The sequence below is a fragment of the Nannobrachium achirus genome (genome assembly GCF_963921795.1).
Source record: "Nannobrachium achirus genome assembly, chromosome: 7".
NCBI lineage: Eukaryota > Metazoa > Chordata > Actinopteri > Myctophiformes > Myctophidae > Nannobrachium > Nannobrachium achirus.
Genome location: NC_137816.1, coordinates 38,763,634 through 38,786,277, shown reverse-complemented (window position 1 = coordinate 38,786,277; position 22,644 = coordinate 38,763,634). Strand labels below are relative to the sequence as shown.

Genomic DNA, 22,644 nt, shown 5'->3' with positions numbered 1-22,644 from the left:
AGACATAATTCGGCCCTTGGGGAAAACTAATTGGGTAACCCTGGTGTAGTGCCTCAAGAAACCTGGATACCAGGTATGAACATCTGTCTAAACAACATCTAAATTACATTATGTCTCTTTAACAGTTTTTTTTATTGTTTTGTTAAAAACATACAGTATCAATCAATAATGAGACATATAAAATGAGGAAAATAAAAATGTATACATTTATATGTTAACAACCACCATGCTTTACAGTATATATCACACACACACACACACACACACACGCACGCACGCACGCACGCGCGCGCGCGCGCACGCACGCACGCACGCACACACACACACACACACACACACACACACACACACACACACACACACACACACACACACACACACACATTTGTTTTTATTTAAATCGAATTAAAAAATAACAAGAAAAAGAAGGTAACATTTATCGTCAAGAAAAAAAGAGAACTAAGAAAGGAAAACATGAGAACGGGTGACCATAGTAGCCATATCTTGGTCAGTCTCTGGCATCAGCATCATGTGCACACAGGGACAAGGCTCTCGCCAATCCACCTCACTACCTGGACTACCTACCTGGATCAGAGGCACACATAGCCAATCCAAAGCATGCCCACGTACACTTCTGAGCAACTTGTGCTTAAACACAGCCCAAAGAGATAATATAGCTGGATGAAGGATGGTACTTGCCAAAGCCAAAGCCCAAGGATTTTCATTTTGGTGATGGAAAAACAATTCTCTACCTGAGCCAGGGGCTGAACGTTGTGATCTATGACTGTGATTCAGGGAAATGGATGGCATTGGTATTGTGATGTATTGTCCTCCTCAAGTATTAAACTGTGATGATGACATGCAGTGCAAATCCACCCTGCCTGCCGCGCCATATGCATGCTTTGTGTGTGTGTGTGTGTGTGTGTGTGTGTGTGTGTGTGTGTGTGTGTATGTGTGTGTGTGTGTGTGTGTGTGTGTGTGTGTGTGTGTGTGTGTGCAGGGCTGTCACACCAAATTCTGGGCCCTGGGTACAAGGATTCACTGTGGGCCCCCCATGGATGTTCTTCATAGGGGGAGAGGGTTTAACCCATTTAGACTGGGAATGCATTATTATTCATTATTTTGTGCTTTAACTATTAACTATTGTACTTCTGCTATTTTTTTAAAATCTTGACATTTTTTGCAAGTGAATATTTTAAATCCTTCTAAGGTTTTTTGAAAAACCTATGTTTCTCATCTCAAAATATTTAGTTCCAGGGACCCTCCAGAAGCAAAGTTTGAGTTACAAATGTTCGCTTAAAAATACATATATTCAAAGATTTGCTCACATTTTCACAGCTTTTCAAAAATAGCAGATCTACAAGCTCGCAGCGCTGCACTCGGTGCCACGCTGTGAGCTTGTATATCTGCTATTTTTCAATAGTAGTTAAATAATTAAGGCCCCTCCACCTTGGGCCCTAGTAACTCAGTCCCACTTCCCCCCCCTTGTGACGCACGCCCCTGTGTGTGTGTGTGTGTGTGTGTGTGTGTGTGTGTGTGTGTGTGTGTGTGTGTGTGTGTGTGTGTGTGTGTGTGTGTGTGTGTGCGCGCGTGTGTGTTTGTGTGCGTGTGTTTGTGTTTGAGTGTGACACGCTCGTGCTCGCGCGTCTTTGTTCCTCATTGTCATGCTGTGTGCAGCCCAGCAGTAATTAATGGAGGGCTGTTAAACTGTGCTGTGTGATGCTACGTGCAAATGAGAATGTGTCAGAGTGGAGCCACTCATGACAATCAGCGGATAGGAATCGGGGCTCACTGAAGTGACACCAAGGCCCTGCTGGTGTAAAGGACTGCTTGTGATAAAAACATCCACCATGGGATAATAGAAGGGATTTGTATGAACCAAGTAGTCATTTAAAACCAATTCAGTTTTACATGACTTCGTTTTTCATTGTTATTGACGAGATTGGTGTACAGTAATTGAGTATCTTGTAAAAAATGTTTTGTAATTCTCTCAACATAAAGGATATGTTTTCACCCCAGAGGGGTCCCCAAATTATTTTGGGGGGTCACTCAACAGTACACAAACCAACATACAGTTTAAGTGTATAGAGGGTATCTGCACATTTCTAAAGTGACAATTTAAGGACTTTTAATGCCTCTAACATGACAAATTAAACATTGGCCAAATTGTCAGATGTTAGAGGCAGAACTCGTGAAAATAGCCGATCTACATGGTCACATGTGTGAGCATGTAGATCTGCTATTTTCACAATAGAACCGTGTTATACAAAATGTAATGCCTCAACTCTTAGTGCTCGTCAGGGTGGGGGGTCCCCAGTTAAAATATGATTATTTTGGGGGTCGCGGCCTGAAAAGGTTGAGAACCACTGCAGGTGGGGTGGGCGGACTGCGGCCCTTGGGAGCCCGTCAACTCAGTACTGATGTCAGACACAACAGAAACTGTCAGGGTCCCTGATGGACAACACCTTTTTGCACATATGTCCCCTGCGTAGACACATCAGAAACTGTGTCAAATGTGTTGCTGCATTGTTCCCCCGAACCTCTAGTTGTCTAAAACAGTGGTTCTCAACCTTTTCAGGCTGTGACCCCCAAAATAATCATATTGTGGTGGAGACAAGGACTAAGAGTTGAGGCATTACAATTTGTATATCACAGTTCTATAGTGAAAATAGCAGATCTACAAGCTCACAACGAAACATGCTATTTCAGCCTCTAATATTTATCCAATATCCATTATGCTGATGCGGGTGGATAAAGGCTGAGTATGTCTTTGTGGCTTCACATTTCATCATGCACCTTGGGGGCTGTGATTAAATGAGACTGTTGTCTCCCCAGTTGGAGCAGCTGCTGGTTATATGGGTTGGGATGGGACAGTTCATTTGACTGGATGTGTTCTAGGTGTTAATAAGACAAAGCCCAGAGAGGTCTCATTAAAACGCAGCCTTTTAGCTGCAGTGATGGAACACAAGCTCGCCCCCCCACCCCCCCCCCCCAAAAAAAAATCTCATCCATTATCATGCTTGTTACATCTATGTCCTTGCAAGTATTACTCAAAGTTCTTTTTTTTGTTATCAAATATTTTTATTTTCCATAATCAAAAGAAAAATGCAATTAACAGACAAACAACACAAACAATAGTAAAACAAGAAAAGGAAAAGAAAACCCACCCACCCCCTTTCCCCGGACCAACACGGAATGTACAATAGTGCATGCCTGTGCTAGGCTGTTACCACTATATAGTGATTTCTTGAATCATAGCCTTAAGCTTATCTGCAATGTCCGACCACCTATTAATGTTTTCTTCTTTTGCTCCGTGTAACCTTGCTATCGACTGCTCTAAATATACTATATCTAGAAAGGTTAAGGCCCACTGGCGAAACGTTAACGTATGAGGAGGTTTCCACCGCGTAGCTACCATCTTCTTCGCCGCCGTTACACCAGCAAAGAAGATGCGCTTGCGTATATTGTTTAGTTGCAACTGTGAGACGTCATTTAATAAAAATAAAGAAGGAGAAGATATGATATTGATACTAAAAATAGTTGAAAGTTTTGAGGCAACCATATTCCAGAATGACGACACATTTGGGCATTCCCAAACCATGTGAAGGAAGGTACCAATACTATTTGAGGCGCAGAGAGTGCAGTTGGGATTATTCAAAATCCTCATAGCACATAGTCTGCGGGGAGTTAAATAAGTCCGATGAACAAAATTTAAATGAATTTGTTGATGGTCTGGATTTCTAGAAGATAGCCTAATGTTAGACCATACTGTGTCCCAACAAAAGTCAGGGTCCAAATTTGGTACATCATTCCTCCAAACAGTATCAACAGATAGGGGCCCATAACTACAGTCTAATAAAAAACCATAGAGGGTGGAAACCAAACCTCTTGTTCTGTTACCATCACAGATAAACTCATGGAAGGGGTGCAATCTAAGGGGAGCTTGCCATGGGACCCCATAGGTCCTCATGGACGTTCTCAGTTGGAAGTAGAAAAAAAGGGTATTTCCAGGCAGATTGAAGATGTCACACAAATCTCGAAAAGGTCGTAAACCATTTCTATCAAATAAGTCCCCTAATGTACGAATCCCCTTAGCCCTCCACCTTGGAAAGCGAATGGGGCGATCCTCGATTAAAAGTCTTTGATTATTGAACACTGGGGAAAATAAGTTCCATTTACAATCAATCTTACACATCTTTTCAGCTGCCCTCCATACTGCCACTAAATGAGAAATGATAGGTCCAAAGCGAACTTTGCATTGATGTGTAGTTATGTTTGAATAGATAAGATCTCTCAATTCAACAGGCTGCACTAAACTCTCCTCAAGCTCTCTCCAAGAAACCTTATTTGCTGGGTTAAACCAATTTAAAAGGGGGCGGAGCGTGAAGGCCCAATAATAAAATTTAAAGTTGGGCAATGAAAGGCCGCCATCATCTCTAGCACGTTGTAATAGAGAAAGTTTAAGACGAGGGCGTTTCCCTTTCCACACAAACTTAGATATCGAAGAGTGAAGCTTATTCCAGTATTGCGGCGGTGGTGGCAAAGGGAGCATAGAGCTTACAAAGTTAACCCTAGGAAGAACATTCATCTTTATGATTGAAACTCGAGCTTGGAGAGAGTTGGGCAAAGATGACCATCTATCTAAATCAAGACAAATCTTATTTAGAGTGTCACCATAGTTGTTCTTAACAATAGCCTGAAGAGAGGGGAAAATATCTATGCCAAGATATTTGAATTGGCTTACTACTGGGATTATGGGCGGCAGGATAGCAGATCTCATCTGATCATTTAGAGGTAGAAGGGCTGACTTCGTCCAATTAATTTTGTAGCCGGAAATGGAACTGAACTGATCAAAAATTTGAAGGACGTGAGTAATTGACTGTGGTGCATTCTCAAGGAACAGTAGAATATCATCAGCATATAGGGAAATGCGATGCTGTGTGTTGTTAATCGAAACAGGAGTAATATCTGCAGACTGACGCACTGTCTGAGCCAAGGGTTCGAGTGAAAGTGCGAAAAGGAGAGGACTAAGGGGACAACCCTGCCTTGAAGATCTGCCAATCGTGAATAGCGGCGAACAGATCTTACCGGTTAGGACCATGGCTGACGGATTAGAATAAAGTACTTTAACAAAATGTATGAATGAAGCACCAAATCCCATTTTATCTAGTACAGCCCACAGGTAAGACCATTCCAGACGATCAAATGCTTTCATCGCATCGAGCGACAACACTGCGGCGGGGGTCCTCAGCTCCTTAGCCCTATCGATGATATGCAATAGTCGTCTAGTATTATCAGAGGCTAGTCTAGTTCCTATGAAACCTGTCTGATCACAGTGTACTAAGGTGGTCATAAAACCCTGCAAGCGACGCGCAAGCACCTTAGCAAAAACTTTTAGATCAGAATTCAAAAGTGAAAGCGGTCTATAGCTTGCGCAATCTGTGGGATCCTTGTTCTTCTTCAACAATAATGATATAATAGCTACATTCACATCCCTGGAGAAAGAGCCACTTTCAATTGCATATCGAAACATGTCTAGCATCAGCTGACCTAGATCTTCCCAAAAGATGGCATAAAGTTCAGGGGGTATCCCATCCAAACCAGGCGACTTGCCCCTACGCATTGCGAGCACAGCTTCCTGTAATTCCGCCAGATGGAGCGGTCTATCTAAGGCTTCCGCATCCGCCTCGCTAAGGGTTGGTAACTGTATGTTGGATAAAAAATCATTGCATACTGCATCATCGTGAATGACCTCGGAGGTGTAGAGCTCATCATAAAAAGCACGAAACGTGGCATTGACCTCTTTGGGTTCTGTAACCATGGCTCCAGTTGTTGATTTGACACTAACAATATCAGCAAAATGCTCATTGGATCTAAGACGTAAAGCCAGTAAGTGACTGGGTCTTGCACTATTAAAATAGTAGTTTTGCCTTGTGCGTTTCATTTGAAATTCTGAGCGGAGCTTGAGAATGGAGTTAATTTCTTTCTTAACTAGCTCCCTCTGGGTTGCTGTACTAACATCAAAGTTATTTTGGAGAGAATTATCCAAAGTAGAAAACCGAGATTCCAATTCCACCAGTTTGGCTGACCTTAATTTTCTCTGAGTGGACGCATAGAGGGTTGTATTACTCCTGATAAAGCCTTTAATTGCATCCCAAAGAATTCTGGGATCCTCAACTGAGCCTGTATTGATATTTATAAATTCGCGCAAACCAGTTTGAAACTGAGCTACAAATGCCGCATCGCGCAGCAGTGTGGTGTTAAACCGCCATCTAGGAGCTCTATCTATAACCTGTTTCAGTGAAGCAACACACAGCACCGCCTTGTGATCCGAGAGTGACATTGGGAGCAACTCTACCTTGGCAATTTTATGAAACAAGCTAACAGGGGCAAAAACGTAATCGATCCTAGAGAATGAAGCATGCCTACCCGACAGAAAAGAAAAATCTCTAACCGTTGGGTTCATTAAACGCCAGATGTCGAGTAAGCCAGTTGAGTTTGCCCAAGCACGTAGTTCTGCAGACGCTAGTGCTTGTTCTCTGCTTTCTACCCCAGTGGATCTATCTAGGTTATGTTGCCATGTTGCATTGAAGTCAGCACCAACAATGAATTTGAAATCCGTCAGTTCCAATAAGGTTTTAGTTAGTAATTTGTAAAACTCTTTGTCTAAAACATTTGGAGCATACACAGAGACTAGTGCTAGCATTTTACCCTCCAAGCGGATTTTAGCAACAGCTATCCTCCCGTCACTGTCAGACCAATCACCCAAAAAATCCAACCTAAGGTTACGTCTAGCCAATATGGCTACTCCCTTGGTTTTGGAAGAAGCAGCTGAAAAGGCTAAAACACGATAATGTTTATTAGCCAATCGGTTGGAATGCTCTTTTAAAAGATGAGACTCCTGTATAAATGCAAAGTCAATTGATTTAGATCGCAAAACCCCCAAAATGCTGGTTCGCTTATGCGGTATATTCGCTCCCCTTACATTGAAACTTAGAAATTTATATTCTGTCATAATTGTGGTTCAAACCATACGCACAGCAAGCACAGTAGAACATTTTAGAATTTCCTAGTTGGTCCCTCACAACAAACCTTCCCAACAGAAAAACAAAACAACCCCAAAAGGAACAGAAAGGAAAAAGCAACATCAAACGAACATAAAAAAACACATAACATTGAAGCTTGAGGGGGAAAACCCCATTAGCATCAGAGTGCACAAAAACAGTTCCCCACCCCATCAACCTATTAGTCAACCTTCATTTCACTCTGTCAGAGAGTGCAAACAAGTAACTGCCCAAAAGTAACCATACATTGCCCTCTGGTGGTTATGTAAATATATAACAGATCACCAAAGTAAAAACAACAACAAAAAAGTGCCTTCTTGTGGCTGAATAGCTCTCAAACATTCCATCCGCTCAAATTATGATCAATCTCCCCACTTCATATCACTTAAATAAATGAGAATGGTATGTTAACATTTCTAGTAAAGAAGGGGGAGAGAAAAAAGAAAAGAATAAAGGGGAAAAAAAAGAGAGGGGACTATAACAACTGTAATAATAATAATCAGTCCAGCATTAGGCCCACTTAGAATGTGATAAAGCCCTATAAGCCACGTTAATGCAAATAACCAAACACTTGTGACAGATATGTGTAAATAAGGCTGTCACCACGACAAGGCACTAATATAATATTAATAATAAAAATAAATAAAAAAGGAAATCAGTGTATATGATATAAAACATATATGCACTTACATATGTAGTTAGAAATAGAAATTAAAAGCACATACGGGGGGCCATATGCAGCAAAGCACACACAGTGTTAATGCATACTGCGCCACACACAGCCCCCCCTATGCATCCGTGCATACAAACCACAATTACTAATTAGAAGGGGGAAAAAAAGAAAGAAAAGAAAAGTCTGTATACATAAGTATTTACATAAAACACAGTTATGTATGATCAGGAAACCATATACAACACAGCACACATGATGCATACTGCGCCATATACAGCTCCCTGCACATGCCCAAAAGGCCAGTGCAAACTTAGATAAATGTCAATCATATTAGTTAAGTCTGTTTCCGTCTTAAACAGTAAACTACCATACTTCAAACAGTGAACATACCCAATCACGACTACAAAATAAATATCCCCAATTCAGAGCTCCCCTCTCCCCCATCAAGAAATTAACATCTTAGAAGACAACAAGTAAAGTAGGTAAATAACTAACCCCCCCCCCCCCAGACAGCGGATCCACGAGCACGTAGAGCCAACGCGCCACGAGATCGTACATCCGCCAGCTATTAAGATTAGGAAAAAAAAAAAGGAAAGAAAAGAACAAGTCAATGAGCCAGGGAGAGAGAGAGAGAGGAGAAGCAGAGATAGGTAGAGAGACATAGAGAAAGGGCGGGAGAGCGAGTGGTCTCTGGAACCGCGGAGCCTTCACAATTTAGACCATATTATTTATATCTGTTTCGCCTTAAACAGTAGGCTACATTACTCAATACAAAGGCCAAAGCCCAGTCTCGCCCTCCTACCCGAGAAAGTAGCGTTTTAGGAGGCATAAACGAACCATAAACTAACAACCAACATAGCCGCCATTACCTAACAGAAAGAGAGAGAGAGAGAGAGAGAGAGAGAGAGAGAGAGAGAGAGACACACACAGCGAGAGAGAGAGCCATAGAGAGAGAGAGAGAGAGAGAGAGAGAGAGAGAGAGAGAGAGAGAGAGAGAGAGAGAGAGAGAGAGAGAGAGAGAGAGAGGGAAAGCCGAGATAGATAGAGAGACACAGAGGGAAGACGAGAGAGAGAGCAGGCTCGGAACCGGGACACGGAACACGTTAGACAAAGCTTAACAGAGAGAGATAAAACCCTCTAGACCTATATAGTAAGCAGCACAACGCTCAATAAGAGCAAAGAAAAAGAATACAATAATAACAAGAACAATGTCCATTATATTCAAACAAAAAAGACAGTGAATTATGCTTATAGCTTTATCAGCCCTAAATCCTCTCTCCTTGCGGTAACCTAAATTAAAACGAGTAACACCCATCTGCTTACAGATCTTATTAAAAAATAAAATATATCTTACTCTTCAATACAAATAAAATAGGCATTATGAAACGAAACACTTGAAAACACAACGTCAAGTCAGATGATGAGTCCAAAACAATAAGTAGGCTTACATTAACAACTCACCCTTTGGGGAGGAGGAGGAGGAGAGAGTGAGGAAAGAAAGACGCTGCGTAAAAGTCATCTCCAAAGTCCCAGCCAGTTTACCAACAGTCCATTAAAGGCAAAAGGATATCACATCGGCAGAATGTGTTTGAAAGCACGCGATCACAAAAGCAAAAGTGTCCCTGGTAAAAGTTAGTTCTCTGTAACTGTCGTCTCATCATCCTGCGTAGCTAGAGTCTCGTCCGCAGCACCTGGAGTCTTGAACTTATCCTTGCAAAAGGCCAGCGCTTCCTTGGGTGAGTTGAAAGTAGAAGTCGCCTCATCCACGGTTATCCAGAATTTGCTCGGGTGCCTTATTCCGTATTTAACCTCTTCCGCGGTGATGGAACGTAGGAATTCCTTTACTGGCCCGAAAGCTGCCCTTCTCTTTGATGTTTCAGCAGACCAGTCGGGGAAAATATACACCCTTTTGCCATTGTATGTCAGTTGGCCTGCTTTCCTGGAGAGCTGGAGTATGCGTTCCTTTACCCGGAAAAAATGGATCCTTGCCAGGAAAGCCCTTGGCTTATCAGAACGTGGATTGCCGGTCCGATGAGCACGATCCACCTCCGGGGGGGAGTCGGGAAACTCGTCGGGGAATGTTTTCTGCAAAAAAGACTGGATAAAGGCCACTGGGTCAGCCTTTTCTAGCCCAGGAGAGATCCCAATCACTCTTATGTTGTTCCTACGACTCCGGTCTTCTGCTATGACGAGCTTCTCCTCCAGATTAGCACATCTTCTCTCCAATTCAGTGATACACATCTGCAAACTGTCCATGGAGGAACCAAAGTTCTCAATGGCCTCCCCATGTTCAGCCACGGTCGTGTTCAGCGTGGCGACTGCAGGACGCAGCTCCTTTCCGAAGTCATCAATCTTCTTCAGTAATTTCTTCTCCAAGCCAAGCATCATGGGTTGAATAAAACCATCCATAAACTCTTTCAGTGATTCCTTGAGGACCTCGCGCAGCATGCTCTTTGTAACCGGAGCGTCAGCGTCGCCCTGCATTGCGCCAGCCATGTTGTCAGCGTTTGCGGTCGGAGACCTGGTACTCCTCGACCTCGTGTTAATCGTATTCGGCATGAAACACGAAACAACTGCAAAAACAGACACTCACCAGTGTTTTGGCGTTTAGAGTCTCAAAAGAACTATAAAGGCAGTAAAAAATGGGCTTAAAAATGTGAAAACTTTGCACCTCTACAGAGCTCAACAAACGCGTCCTACTCGGTCGCCATCTTGTCGGAACTCCCAAGTATTACTCAAAGTTTACCAAACATCTGTCACAGCACTGTTATGAACAGATTCATCTCTGCCATCTCTACCTCCCCTTGTGGTCTCCTGATAGATGTTTTTTCAGGGCAGTTTTGAAAGAAACCAGTGATTTACATCTTTAAATGGAGTGATTCTTACTTTTTTCCAACTAACAGTGTTACGCTCATTTCGTTTTTTTTTTTTGTTAAAATAAAATAACTTCATTATAATGTAGGGGCCGACGTATGCAGAATTGCCTTTTGGCGCTCAGGTGGTGCAGACTAGTGGTAAAGTGAAGCAATAAGCCACAAGAGGCATGTGGTTACCTGGTATTTTATAACGGCTGAGAGGCATCGTGAGACACGAGGCGAAGCCGAGTGTCTCCAACCCTCTCACGTGGCTTATTGCTTTTCTAAAACGGTTACAATATGGCAACATGAAAACTCATAGACATGTACCAATTAAAACTGTTCTATTTCACTAATAATTCACTACAAGGTGAACATGTAGATCTGCTATTTTCACAATAGAACCGTGTTATACGAAATGTAATGCCTCAACTCTTAGTGCTCGTCAGGGTGGGGGGTCCCCAGTTAAAATATGATTATTTTGGGGGTCGCGGCCTGAAAAGGTTGAGGACCACTGATCCAGGTGGGTAGGCGGACCGCGGCCCTTGGGTCCTGGCAACCATTGCAGCGTGTCGCCCCCATCCCCCCATCTCTCTCCCCGTTTCCTGTCAGCCTACAGGTTATCTATCAATAAAGGCAGAAAAAGCCCCCCCCCAAAAAATATATATATTAAAATAAAAAACATAACTGACTCAAGGAATTAACAATTGGACTACAGAGAATTAAGATTGCAGAGAAATTTGAATGTCAGAGAAATTAGATAAAGATGGAGGAAGCCAAACAATGTGGCAGCGCATGGAGAGAACATATACAAGAGGTAATCACATGCCAGTCTATTGTTTCATGGCTCTAGATAGTAATTTCACTGCATAGATGTATTTATTACTATTAGGGCATGCCTCCTGGCAGGGATTTGTGCTCTACGCACGCACGAACACACACACACACACACACACACACACACACACACACACACACACACACTCACACAGACACACACACACACACACACACACACACACACACACACACACACACACACACACACACACACACACACACACACACACACACACACACACAGACAGACAGACAGACAGACAGACAGACAGACAGACACACAGGGTATATATTACGTTGTGAGTTCAGTGGTATTTGCAGTACTAGATTTATTTACATAATAAGTGCACTCAGGTGTGGCGAATGTATATTGTAGACACAAATCCAGCTTGGCAGCAGAAATCTATCTGCATAATTTTCATGTGCAAGCGTTATTATTTTAATTTTTTGAGCGGTGGTCACACCACTCCTAAGTGTGAGTATGTGTGTAGGTTTGTTACTATCTATGTGTGTGGCTGGGTATGTAGCCTGAACATGAACTGCATTTGCAATACCGCGCACGCACACGCACGCACGCACGCACACACACGCACACACGCGACCCTGAAATGAACTGCTACACACACATGGCCACGCACACGCACACACACACGCACGCACGCACGCACGCACACACACACACACACACACACACACACACACACACACACACACACCACCGCTCACTTGAAACTTGGTTTGATTTTTTATGAATATAAATGTTGTCTCCATGATATAATGATCATAGGCATATTTTAATAAGCATAACACTTCTTTAAAAGGCAGAGGCACCATTTTAACAGCTGCCACCATAAAAACGTACACAACGAAAACATCTTAAAAGATGTATTTTCTTCACTTTGTTCCTCTCCAGTGCCAGAACCTTCCTACATGGCATGTGGTTTTGTCACTCTACTGTATTCCATTCCATTTGTATTCTAGAGTAGCTGTGGTGCCACATAATAAAATACTAACTGGTAGGGCTGCCACGATCATGACATTTTACATTACGTTTAATTATCATTCAAAGACTTGTGATTAACGATTGATATCAGTTTTTCTATAAATAAATATATAATATATACCAGTAAGACGCCCTAAGGGCGAGAAGCGGCGAGGTCGCGCTGAAACAACAGAGACAATATGTCCATATATGGGCATTCCCAGAAAAGAGCTTAATATTGATGACATCAGGGATCTCCATATATACCGTATGGCATAAAAGGGACAAGGACAGAATTAATTTGCAGTGTGGTTGCCGTGACGTGAGTCACAATAGGCCTTGCAAGGCTGATGTCATACTAGGATGCCCCTCCCCCGGCATCCATTTTGAGAGGGTCGGGGGATATATATTAGCTATAGTAGCAGAGCTTGACATTAACTTGAGGCACATTGTGATCTGGACAAGTACATTTCCCATTCACTTGTCCAGGCACAAGTCACTGGCCAATTTGCCATTTCAGTCTTTTTTTTTTTTCAAATAAATAAGACCTCTTTGGCCCCCTCCACTCCACAGTACATAGTCTGCATACAGCACAACACTGCTAAGAGCATCACAGAAAAAGTGAAACCAAAAGCCACAAATATATTTAATTATTTTTCCTTAAATCTTTATCCCACGATTTTGTAACCCATTTTTCACCCAGGGTCAAGTACATTTTTAATTAACTTGTTCATAAGGATTTTTTCATAAGGACAAGCTTAGTGTCTATGAGCCTTTCTGCAGTGCAAACAAATCAAATAAAAAATAATGTTGAGCTTCAATGCATGCATGATGCAGCATACTAGTTCTAAGGAACATTTTTAAATGTACTTGTGGTTTTTGGGTTCACTTTTTTCTGTGATGCTCAGAGCAGCTTTGTGCTGTATAGACTATGGACTGTTGAGTGGAGGGGGCCAAGGGGGTCTTATTTATTTGTCCAAAGAAATAAAACAAAAAGACTGGGAAATGGCAAATTAACAAAGTGACTTTTGTGCCTAATGCCTATAAAGTGAAAAGGAAATGTACTTGTCCAGAGGACACTCTGCCTCAAAAGGTTAATGTCAAGCCCTGCTACTATATACAGTAGCTGTGGCTTTTGGTTTCACTTTTTCTGTGATGCTCTTAGCAACATTGTGCTGTATGAAAACTATGGACTGTGGAGTGGAGTGTCTATTTCACTAATAATTCACTACAAGGTGAACATGTAGATCTGCTATTTTCACAATAGAACCGTGTTAAACGAAATGTAATGCCTCAACTCTTAGTGCTCGTCAGGGTGGGGGGTCCCCAGTTAAAATATGATTATTTTGGGGGTCGCGGCCTGAAAAGGTTGAGGACCACTGATCCAGGTGGGTAGGCGGACCGCGGCCCTTGGGTCCTGGCAACCATTGCAGCGTGTCGCCCCCATCCCCCCATCTCTCTCCCCGTTTCCTGTCAGCCTACAGGTTATCTATCAATAAAGGCAGAAAAAGCCCCCCCCCAAAAAATATATATATTAAAATAAAAAACATAACTGACTCAAGGAATTAACAATTGGACTACAGAGAATTAAGATTGCAGAGAAATTTGAATGTCAGAGAAATTAGATAAAGATGGAGGAAGCCAAACAATGTGGCAGCGCATGGAGAGAACATATACAAGAGGTAATCACATGCCAGTCTATTGTTTCATGGCTCTAGATAGTAATTTCACTGCATAGATGTATTTATTACTATTAGGGCATGCCTCCTGGCAGGGATTTGTGCTCTACGCACGCACGAACACACACACACACACACGCACACACACACACACACACACACACACACACACACACACACACACACACACACACAGACAGACAGACAGACACACAGGGTATATATTACGTTGTGAGTTCAGTGGTATTTGCAGTACTAGATTTATTTACATAATAAGTGCACTCAGGTGTGGTGAATGTATATTGTAGACACAAATCCAGCTTGGCAGCAGAAATCTATCTGCATAATTTTCATGTGCAAGCGTTATTATTTTAATTTTTTGAGCGGTGGTCACACCACTCCTAAGTGTGAGTATGTGTGTAGGTTTGTTACTATCTATGTGTGTGGCTGGGTATGTAGCCTGAACATGAACTGCATTTGCAATACCGCGCACGCACACGCACGCACGCACGCACGCACGCACACACACGCACACACGCGACCCTGAAATGAACTGCTACACACACATGGCCACGCACACGCACACACGCACGCACGCACGCACGCACGCACACACACACACACACACACACACACACACACACACACACACACACACACACACACACACACACACCACCGCTCACTTGAAACTTGGTTTGATTTTTTATGAATATAAATGTTGTCTCCATGATATAATGATCATAGGCATATTTTAATAAGCATAACACTTCTTTAAAAGGCAGAGGCACCATTTTAACAGCTGCCACCATAAAAACGTACACAACGAAAACATCTTAAAAGATGTATTTTCTTCACTTTGTTCCTCTCCAGTGCCAGAACCTTCCTACATGGCATGTGGTTTTGTCACTCTACTGTATTCCATTCCATTTGTATTCTAGAGTAGCTGTGGTGCCACATAATAAAATACTAACTGGTAGGGCTGCCACGATCATGACATTTTACATTACGTTTAATTATCATTCAAAGACTTGTGATTAACGATTGATATCAGTTTTTCTATAAATATATAATATATACCAGTAAGACGCCCTAAGGGCGAGAAGCGGCGAGGTCGCGCTGAAACAACAGAGACAATATGTCCATATATGGGCATTCCCAGAAAAGAGCTTAATATTGATGACATCAGGGATCTCCATATATACCGTATGGCATAAAAGGGACAAGGACAGAATTAATTTGCAGTGTGGTTGCCGTGACGTGAGTCACAATAGGCCTTGCAAGGCTGATGTCATACTAGGATGCCCCTCCCCCGGCATCCATTTTGAGAGGGTCGGGGGATATATATTAGCTATAGTAGCAGAGCTTGACATTAACTTGAGGCACATTGTGATCTGGACAAGTACATTTCCCATTCACTTGTCCAGGCACAAGTCACTGGCCAATTTGCCATTTCAGTCTTTTTTTTTTTTTCAAATAAATAAGACCTCTTTGGCCCCCTCCACTCCACAGTACATAGTCTGCATACAGCACAACACTGCTAAGAGCATCACAGAAAAAGTGAAACCAAAAGCCACAAATATATTTAATTATTTTTCCTTAAATCTTTATCCCACGATTTTGTAACCCATTTTTCACCCAGGGTCAAGTACATTTTTAATTAACTTGTTCATAAGGATTTTTTCATAAGGACAAGCTTAGTGTCTATGAGCCTTTCTGCAGTGCAAACAAATCAAATAAAAAATAATGTTGAGCTTCAATGCATGCATGATGCAGCATACTAGTTCTAAGGAACATTTTTAAATGTACTTGTGGTTTTTGGGTTCACTTTTTTCTGTGATGCTCAGAGCAGCTTTGTGCTGTATAGACTATGGACTGTTGAGTGGAGGGGGCCAAGGGGGTCTTATTTATTTGTCCAAAGAAATAAAACAAAAAGACTGGGAAATGGCAAATTAACAAAGTGACTTTTGTGCCTAATGCCTATACAAGTGAAAAGGAAATGTACTTGTCCAGAGGACACTCTGCCTCAAAAGGTTAATGTCAAGCCCTGCTACTATATAGCTGTGGCTTTTGGTTTCACTTTTTCTGTGATGCTCTTAGCAACATTGTGCTGTATGAAAACTATGGACTGTGGAGTGGAGGGGGCCTAGGGGTCTTATTTATGTGTACAAAAAAAGAGGAAAAAAGACTGTCCAGACGACACTGTGCCTCAAAAAGTTAATGTCAAGCCCTGCTGCTATAGCTAGTGTATATCCCCCGACCCTCTCAAAATGGCTGCCGGGGGAGGGGCATCCCAGTATGACACCAGCTTTGCAAGGCCTATATTGCAAATTATTTCTGTCTTCGCCATATATGGAGAGTGACATGAGGCGTGACTGACTGAGAGACTGACTGACTGACTGAACGACGCACATGAGCTGCAGGTTTTCATTGTAAATGCAACCTACGGTCGCAATCAGTGTCAAGCAATGATAATTATGATGCAATTTTCTCATACTGTAGGCTTGTGGATTTACTAAATAATTGTGATTATCCTAAATAATTGCGATTTGGCATTTACATTATAGTATGTAATCATTTGTGACATGCCTACTGACTGGGTGTTGATATAATAAAATGGATAGAGGATTTTACTGTATACTGTGTGTGTCTATAACCCCACCTTCTCTCCCTCTCTCTCTCTCTCTCTCTCTCTCTCTCTCTCTCCCTCTCTCCCTCTCTGTCTCTCTCTCCCCACCTGTTTCATTCTATCTATACTATAATTTTGCGAATGTCTGAGTGAGTGAGTGTCTGAGTGAGTGTCTGTCACAGCGTTTCTCCTCAGTGGCTGGAGCAATTGATCTGAAATCGCATCACCATAAGCATATGAACACACCTGACATAACTGTGAAGCCCGTTTGTCACTTTCACAAATCGTATGCTGTATATTATCATTTTTATGGTGTATCTATATCTATTTAGCCTACACTACAGTACCTTTTGTGACCACACATGTTAAGTGAGGGGCGCTGTTGTTCAGGCCATGCACAATCACACACAAACCCACACACACACACACACACACACACACACACACACACACACACACACACACACACACGGGGGGGGGGGGGGGGGTTCTGGCCCCTCATGCAGATCGGTACACAGTATCTCTGTAGCCGTTAAATGGAACGGGTATTTCTTACATTGATGCTCCTACATATTAGCATGCAAGCACCAGTTACAGTTACTTTCCATCCCTCATATACTGTGTGCACAGTGCACATCCCATAACCCACACACTGCACATCATTTCGGAGCTCATATCTTTGAACGGGTAAGGGCTAGTTTGAATAATTGTCTTCGACGTTTGCTTTCTCTCTCCTTGTCTCCCTCTCTCTTGCTCTCTCTCTTCCCTCGCTCTCCTTCGGGTTTTTTCCACCCTTCACCCTCTTAATCTTTCAATGTTCAGGCATGGTGAAAAGCACTTAAACTTATCACTCCATCTGTTTATAGCATCCTCACCTCCGGTTCTTTCTGCTCCCCACCCTCTGTTCCTCTGTCTGTATGTCTGTCTGTCTGTCTGTCTGTCTATTAGAGATGGGACGTTCGCGAACAAATCCAGTCTTTTGAACAGCTCCTTGAAATGAACGATGGGATATGGTTCGCAGCAGGGAGCCGTTCCCTTTTCCTTTTTTTTTGTTTTTTGATGAGGGGGAGTCAATTCTTTACTTAAGTAAAAGTATTAATACTTCAATGTAGAAATACTGTTACAAGTAAAAGTTAAATGAAATGTTCGTTGAGTAAAAGTACAAAGGTAAAAGTACAAAGGTATCAAAATGTACTTAAAATACCAATAGTAGAAAGGAGTCGTTATGCAGATAATTTTCAGAAATGAACACCCGTTTTAGGATTTGCTTTTAAAAGCTTAAATGCAATTGTCAGACTTTGAATGAATTACTATGTTGCATGCAGGGCAGGAATTTCATGAAGGCCATGAAGGTCATGGCTCCCATGACCCCTCAGTTTGTCCTTATGACCCTCAAAAAAAAAAGAAAAAAAAAAAAAGATATTCTCTGAGGCCACTGTGGCCTTGATGCCCTGCTGGTACTGTCCCAGTGTCCCAGCTGTCTCTTTCCTGTCAATACAGTTTTTAGACACCAGTGTCTTTGGTGAGATTCTGAATTCTTAACTCCCCTCACTCCGAATCTCCATCTTCAGAAGAGTTCAAAGCTTTGTCCAGGGCTGATGTGAGTGTGTATGAATGTTCGACTAAGGAGTTTGTACAAATATTGGTCAAATACCAATTATTTATTTTGTAAACAACAGATCATTTATTAATTTCACTGATGGGTTATACTAAATACAATAATCCTTAACACTTATTTCAATCAATTATGTCATTGTTTTATTTGATGGTCTTACTGCCCTGGTAGTTTGGCTTTTATTTGCGCTCCCAGTGCCTGATGAATGCTGATGAATCTTCCAACTGGAACTGACAGACCAAGAAAGTGACATAGCTTTCCTCTCCTTTACATTGGGAGTACAATCTTCACCAATCTACTGTAAATTGCTGAGGTGTTGTCAGTGGTGGACAGTAACGGAGTAAATGTACTTGAGTACTGTACTTAAGTACATATTCTGAGGTTCAGAACTTTTCTTGAGTATTCAATTGTTTTAATACTTATTATGTGATTAGTACATTTCCAAGACAAAATATTTTATTTTTAGTACATTAGTACATTTCTAGGAAGGCTATAAAGTACTGAGTACTTTTAGGTTGGCTTCCCTAAAATGCAATTGGCCACTTATCTGCTCTCACACTAGCCGTGTCTGTAGCTTCTCCCTCCACTCTCCAGCGGCAGCAGGGCTCTCGATTTATTTCCGATGACAAGAGGTTATCAAACATTAATTGTTTTCCTTCCTTTTACACTTCTTAATATGCAAAAGAAATATACATTATTTTAATCTAGTGGTCATACTAGTTCATGGTTTCTCTTCTGTACTGTATAGGGAGAGGTGGTTGTGATCTACTGGATAGGAAGAGGTGGTTGCCCACTGTCAGTAATGTGTCCTCTCGGCTACACTTGAGCAGTCATTTAAGGCTGCCTGAAAGGTTCTCTGTATTTCTGCTAACGGCTTTGATATCCCTGGGACTGTCAGCTCAGAAACAAAGAGAAGACTTTGGACAGAGTAGGGGGCTGAGAGGACATGCAGCGGGAGAATCAAGAGAATAAAGATTCAAGATTGCAGCCGGTAGTTAGTCCTCAGATCTATCAGCCTGCGGACCCAGAAAGAGATTGGAGTGGTGCGTGCTTGCTGGTGTGCCGGCGTGCAGCGTATGTGTGTGTGTGTGTGTGTGTGTGTGTGTGTGTGCGCGCGCGCGTGAGAGAGTGCGTGTGTTTGCTTGCGTGCGTGTGTGCGTGCGACAGAGTGAGTATTCGAAATATTAGTTCCTCTATATTGTGCATCAGACAGGCCTTCAAATACCACTGTGGTTTATGGGGTAGTTTAGTGAAAAGCTGTGCCATAATGTTTGATTGCCTTCAGGCCTCACTGGTTTAAAATTAAACACCTTATTGATTTCTATTGGCATCTGTGCTTTCCTCTCTGGTCATTTGGTCAAATCAATCGGTTGTCATTATTGGACAGTAAACCACGGATCAATATCTAGATGTCTATCTATAATAAGAATCTCACCAGTGGTGTAAAAAGTAAAAGTCAGAAATTCAAAATGTACTTGAGTAAAAGTGCGAAAGAATTGACCAAAAGTAAAAGTACAAAATGTTTTAAAAAAGCAGATCTACAAGCTCACAACGTGTCGCGATGCGACGCGTTGTGAGCTTGTAGATCTACAAAGTAACTTATAACTAAAGTTTTCAAATAATTGTAGTGGAGTAAAAGTATAATATTATAATATCCGAGATGTAGTGGAGTAGAAGTAAAGGTATTGGAAATTGGAAATACTCAAGTAAAGTACAAATACCTCAAAATTGTACTTAAGTACATTACTTAAGTAAATTTACTTAGTTACTTTACACCACTGAATCTCACAAACCTTGAAATTCTAAGTTAGTAACTAACTGCTGAATTTATCATCTGCAAGCAATACTGTAACCTTTTTGATGATCTGACTAATGCTCTTCTATTTCAAGAGATCTTCATCAAGAAGAATTAGCTCTTGATCGAAACGTGGAACACAACAAAACAGTGGAGCTTATTTCACCTGTGTGCAGGCCTTATTTTCTTTTTTGTGCACTGTTTCTTGTCCTGCACATGGCAGTGGTGTAAAGTAACTAAGTACATTTACTTAAGTACACTTTTGAGGTATTTGTACTTTACTTGACTGTTTCCAATTTCCAATACTTTTACTTCTACTCCATCTCCATTACATCTCGGATCCAAATATTGTACTTTTACTCCACTACAATTATTTGAAAACTTAGTTACTAGTTACTTTACAGATATCAATTATAATTTGGTAAAACCTTACATGAATAACTTTTAGCCCTATTTTATACGTAGGAAATTTGAAAATAGTTGATCTAGAAGCTCACAACGCGTCGCGATCGCGTTGTGCGCTTGTAGATCGGATATTTTCAAAAAATGTAGTACCTTTACTTTTGGTACTAAAACTATATTTTGATGCCAATACTTTTGTACTTTTACTCAAGTAACATTTGAACACAGGCTTTTTGCTTGTAAGTAAAGAGTACTTATACATTGCAGTTGATACTTTTTCTTAAGTAAAACATTTGAGTACTTCTTCCACCTCTGGCACATGGGCACTTGGATGTGTGTGCAATGCCCTTTGATGCTTGCTTACTAACGCTGTTCATCTCCCCTTCAATCTGTTGTTTCAGATCACGTTCTTCATGCTCCTGTCAGCAGTGTGCGTGATGCTCAACCTTGCCGGCTCTATCCTGTCCTGTCAGAATGCTCAGCTGGTCAACTCTCTAGAAGACTGCCAGCTGGTGAGACCGGAACCCCCATTAACCTTCTCCCCCAGACACCTCGTGTGTCCTTCACCATATAGGCTCCAAACTAAAATGACAATGTTTTGAGACATGTTATCAATTTCAATTTCAATTCAGTTCAATTCAAAGGAGCTCAGGGGCGCTGGAACTCCCAAATCCCAAGGGGAGCTGAGCCTGGTGGAGTTCATGCGTGCGGCCAAAGGCCGCACGCCGAAAAATTCAAGTTTTTTTATCCGGTTTTGGGTTATTTTTATTACGGTTTCGGGTGCTTATATATAAGGAGCTATATAGTTACTAGTTATTTTAGCACACAGTGCAACACACAGCACGCATGCACACACACAGTCACTCACGCACACACTACAAAATCGGGTATTATTTTTGTAACAGTTTTCTACTGTTTTTTATTCCCCATATACAAAGGTGTTAGTTTGCAACAATGAGATGGTGTGCCATCAAAGCGGGATTTAAATTTGACTTCCCTTCTGAAAAAAAAAAATATATATATATATATATATTTTTTTCCTTCCCACCGCCAGGGGAGCTGCAGCTCCCTCAGCACCCCACTTCCAGCGCCCCTGAAGGAGCTGTATTGGCATGAGAGAACATTTACATTGCCAAAGCCAGTGTCAAAATGAAAACAATTAAAAACTAAGAAATTTGTGTAAAATTGAAGGGAATACAGCAATCTGTAAACAGGGCTATGTCACATTGCAAAGAAACCTGTCTGACAAAACCACAACTGTTAATTTACTGTTATAAAATACAGCAGCCTGAATTTTCGTGAGACTTTTCGTGAGTGGCTAGAGATTGAGGGGCTGTTGCCAGGCTATTCACTACTGTCTCCCCATAAAGACTTTATCCCAGCATTTAATTTCACACTAAGAATCTATTGATATGCAGTCAAATTGAAAATCATTGAGAGTTGCGAACACATGGTAGTATAAAATGTTTTGAATTTCGCCTAAAACGTCAATCAAATATTAACACCAACAATTATAGTAGCATGACAAATTAGAGTTGTGTTGCCTTTTAGAGTTATTATATTTTACAGCTATGACATTTTTCCCAGAAAATAGAAAAATATGATCATTGATAAACATCAATAATAATAATAATAATAATAATACATAATCTTACAATTCTATCCTCCCTTAAACTAAACATCCTGAGTGTTAATCTAAATCGGGGTGTAAAAGTAGACTTTTAAGGGTTCTTTAAACAGGATTTCACTGAGTATACCTCCACTACACTACTTTTGGATCCATTGGGTCCAACACACAGGATTTTACTGTGTATCCTGCATGAGCCTGCTCCTCCATTTCACAGTTCAAAGAAAGTAACAGAAAAATCTGGCACAGTGCTATTAATATGAGGACTAAGTGCTGTGTGACTGATCACCCACTGGAGCTCATGTTTTAATTATTAAGGAAAACATAATCGCCCTCCATCTGGAGCGTCCATTTGTCTGGCATAGTGTTGCAGGTTTTACTCTGTTTGTGTCACAACAATGTTCATGTCAAAATGTTTCACATGGGCCAAGGGTGTCGCACCAAATTCTGGGCCCTGGGTACTTTAACTATTGAAAAATAGCA

At 41.5% G+C, this 22,644-nt stretch overlaps 1 protein-coding gene across 1 annotated transcript in view; it reads left to right on the top strand.

The window, feature by feature from the left end:
- The window catches only part of fam189a1 (family with sequence similarity 189 member A1), a gene marked incomplete at its 3' end in the record, with an annotated part of 166,674 nt that overhangs the window by 116,486 nt on the left and 27,544 nt on the right, over positions 1–22,644 (top strand). Inside the window, exon 3 of the mRNA XM_080730836.1 lies at positions 20,936–21,046. Coding sequence (XP_080586962.1) covers positions 20,936–21,046 — 111 coding nt within the window. The remainder of the gene's footprint in view (positions 1–20,935; positions 21,047–22,644) is intronic.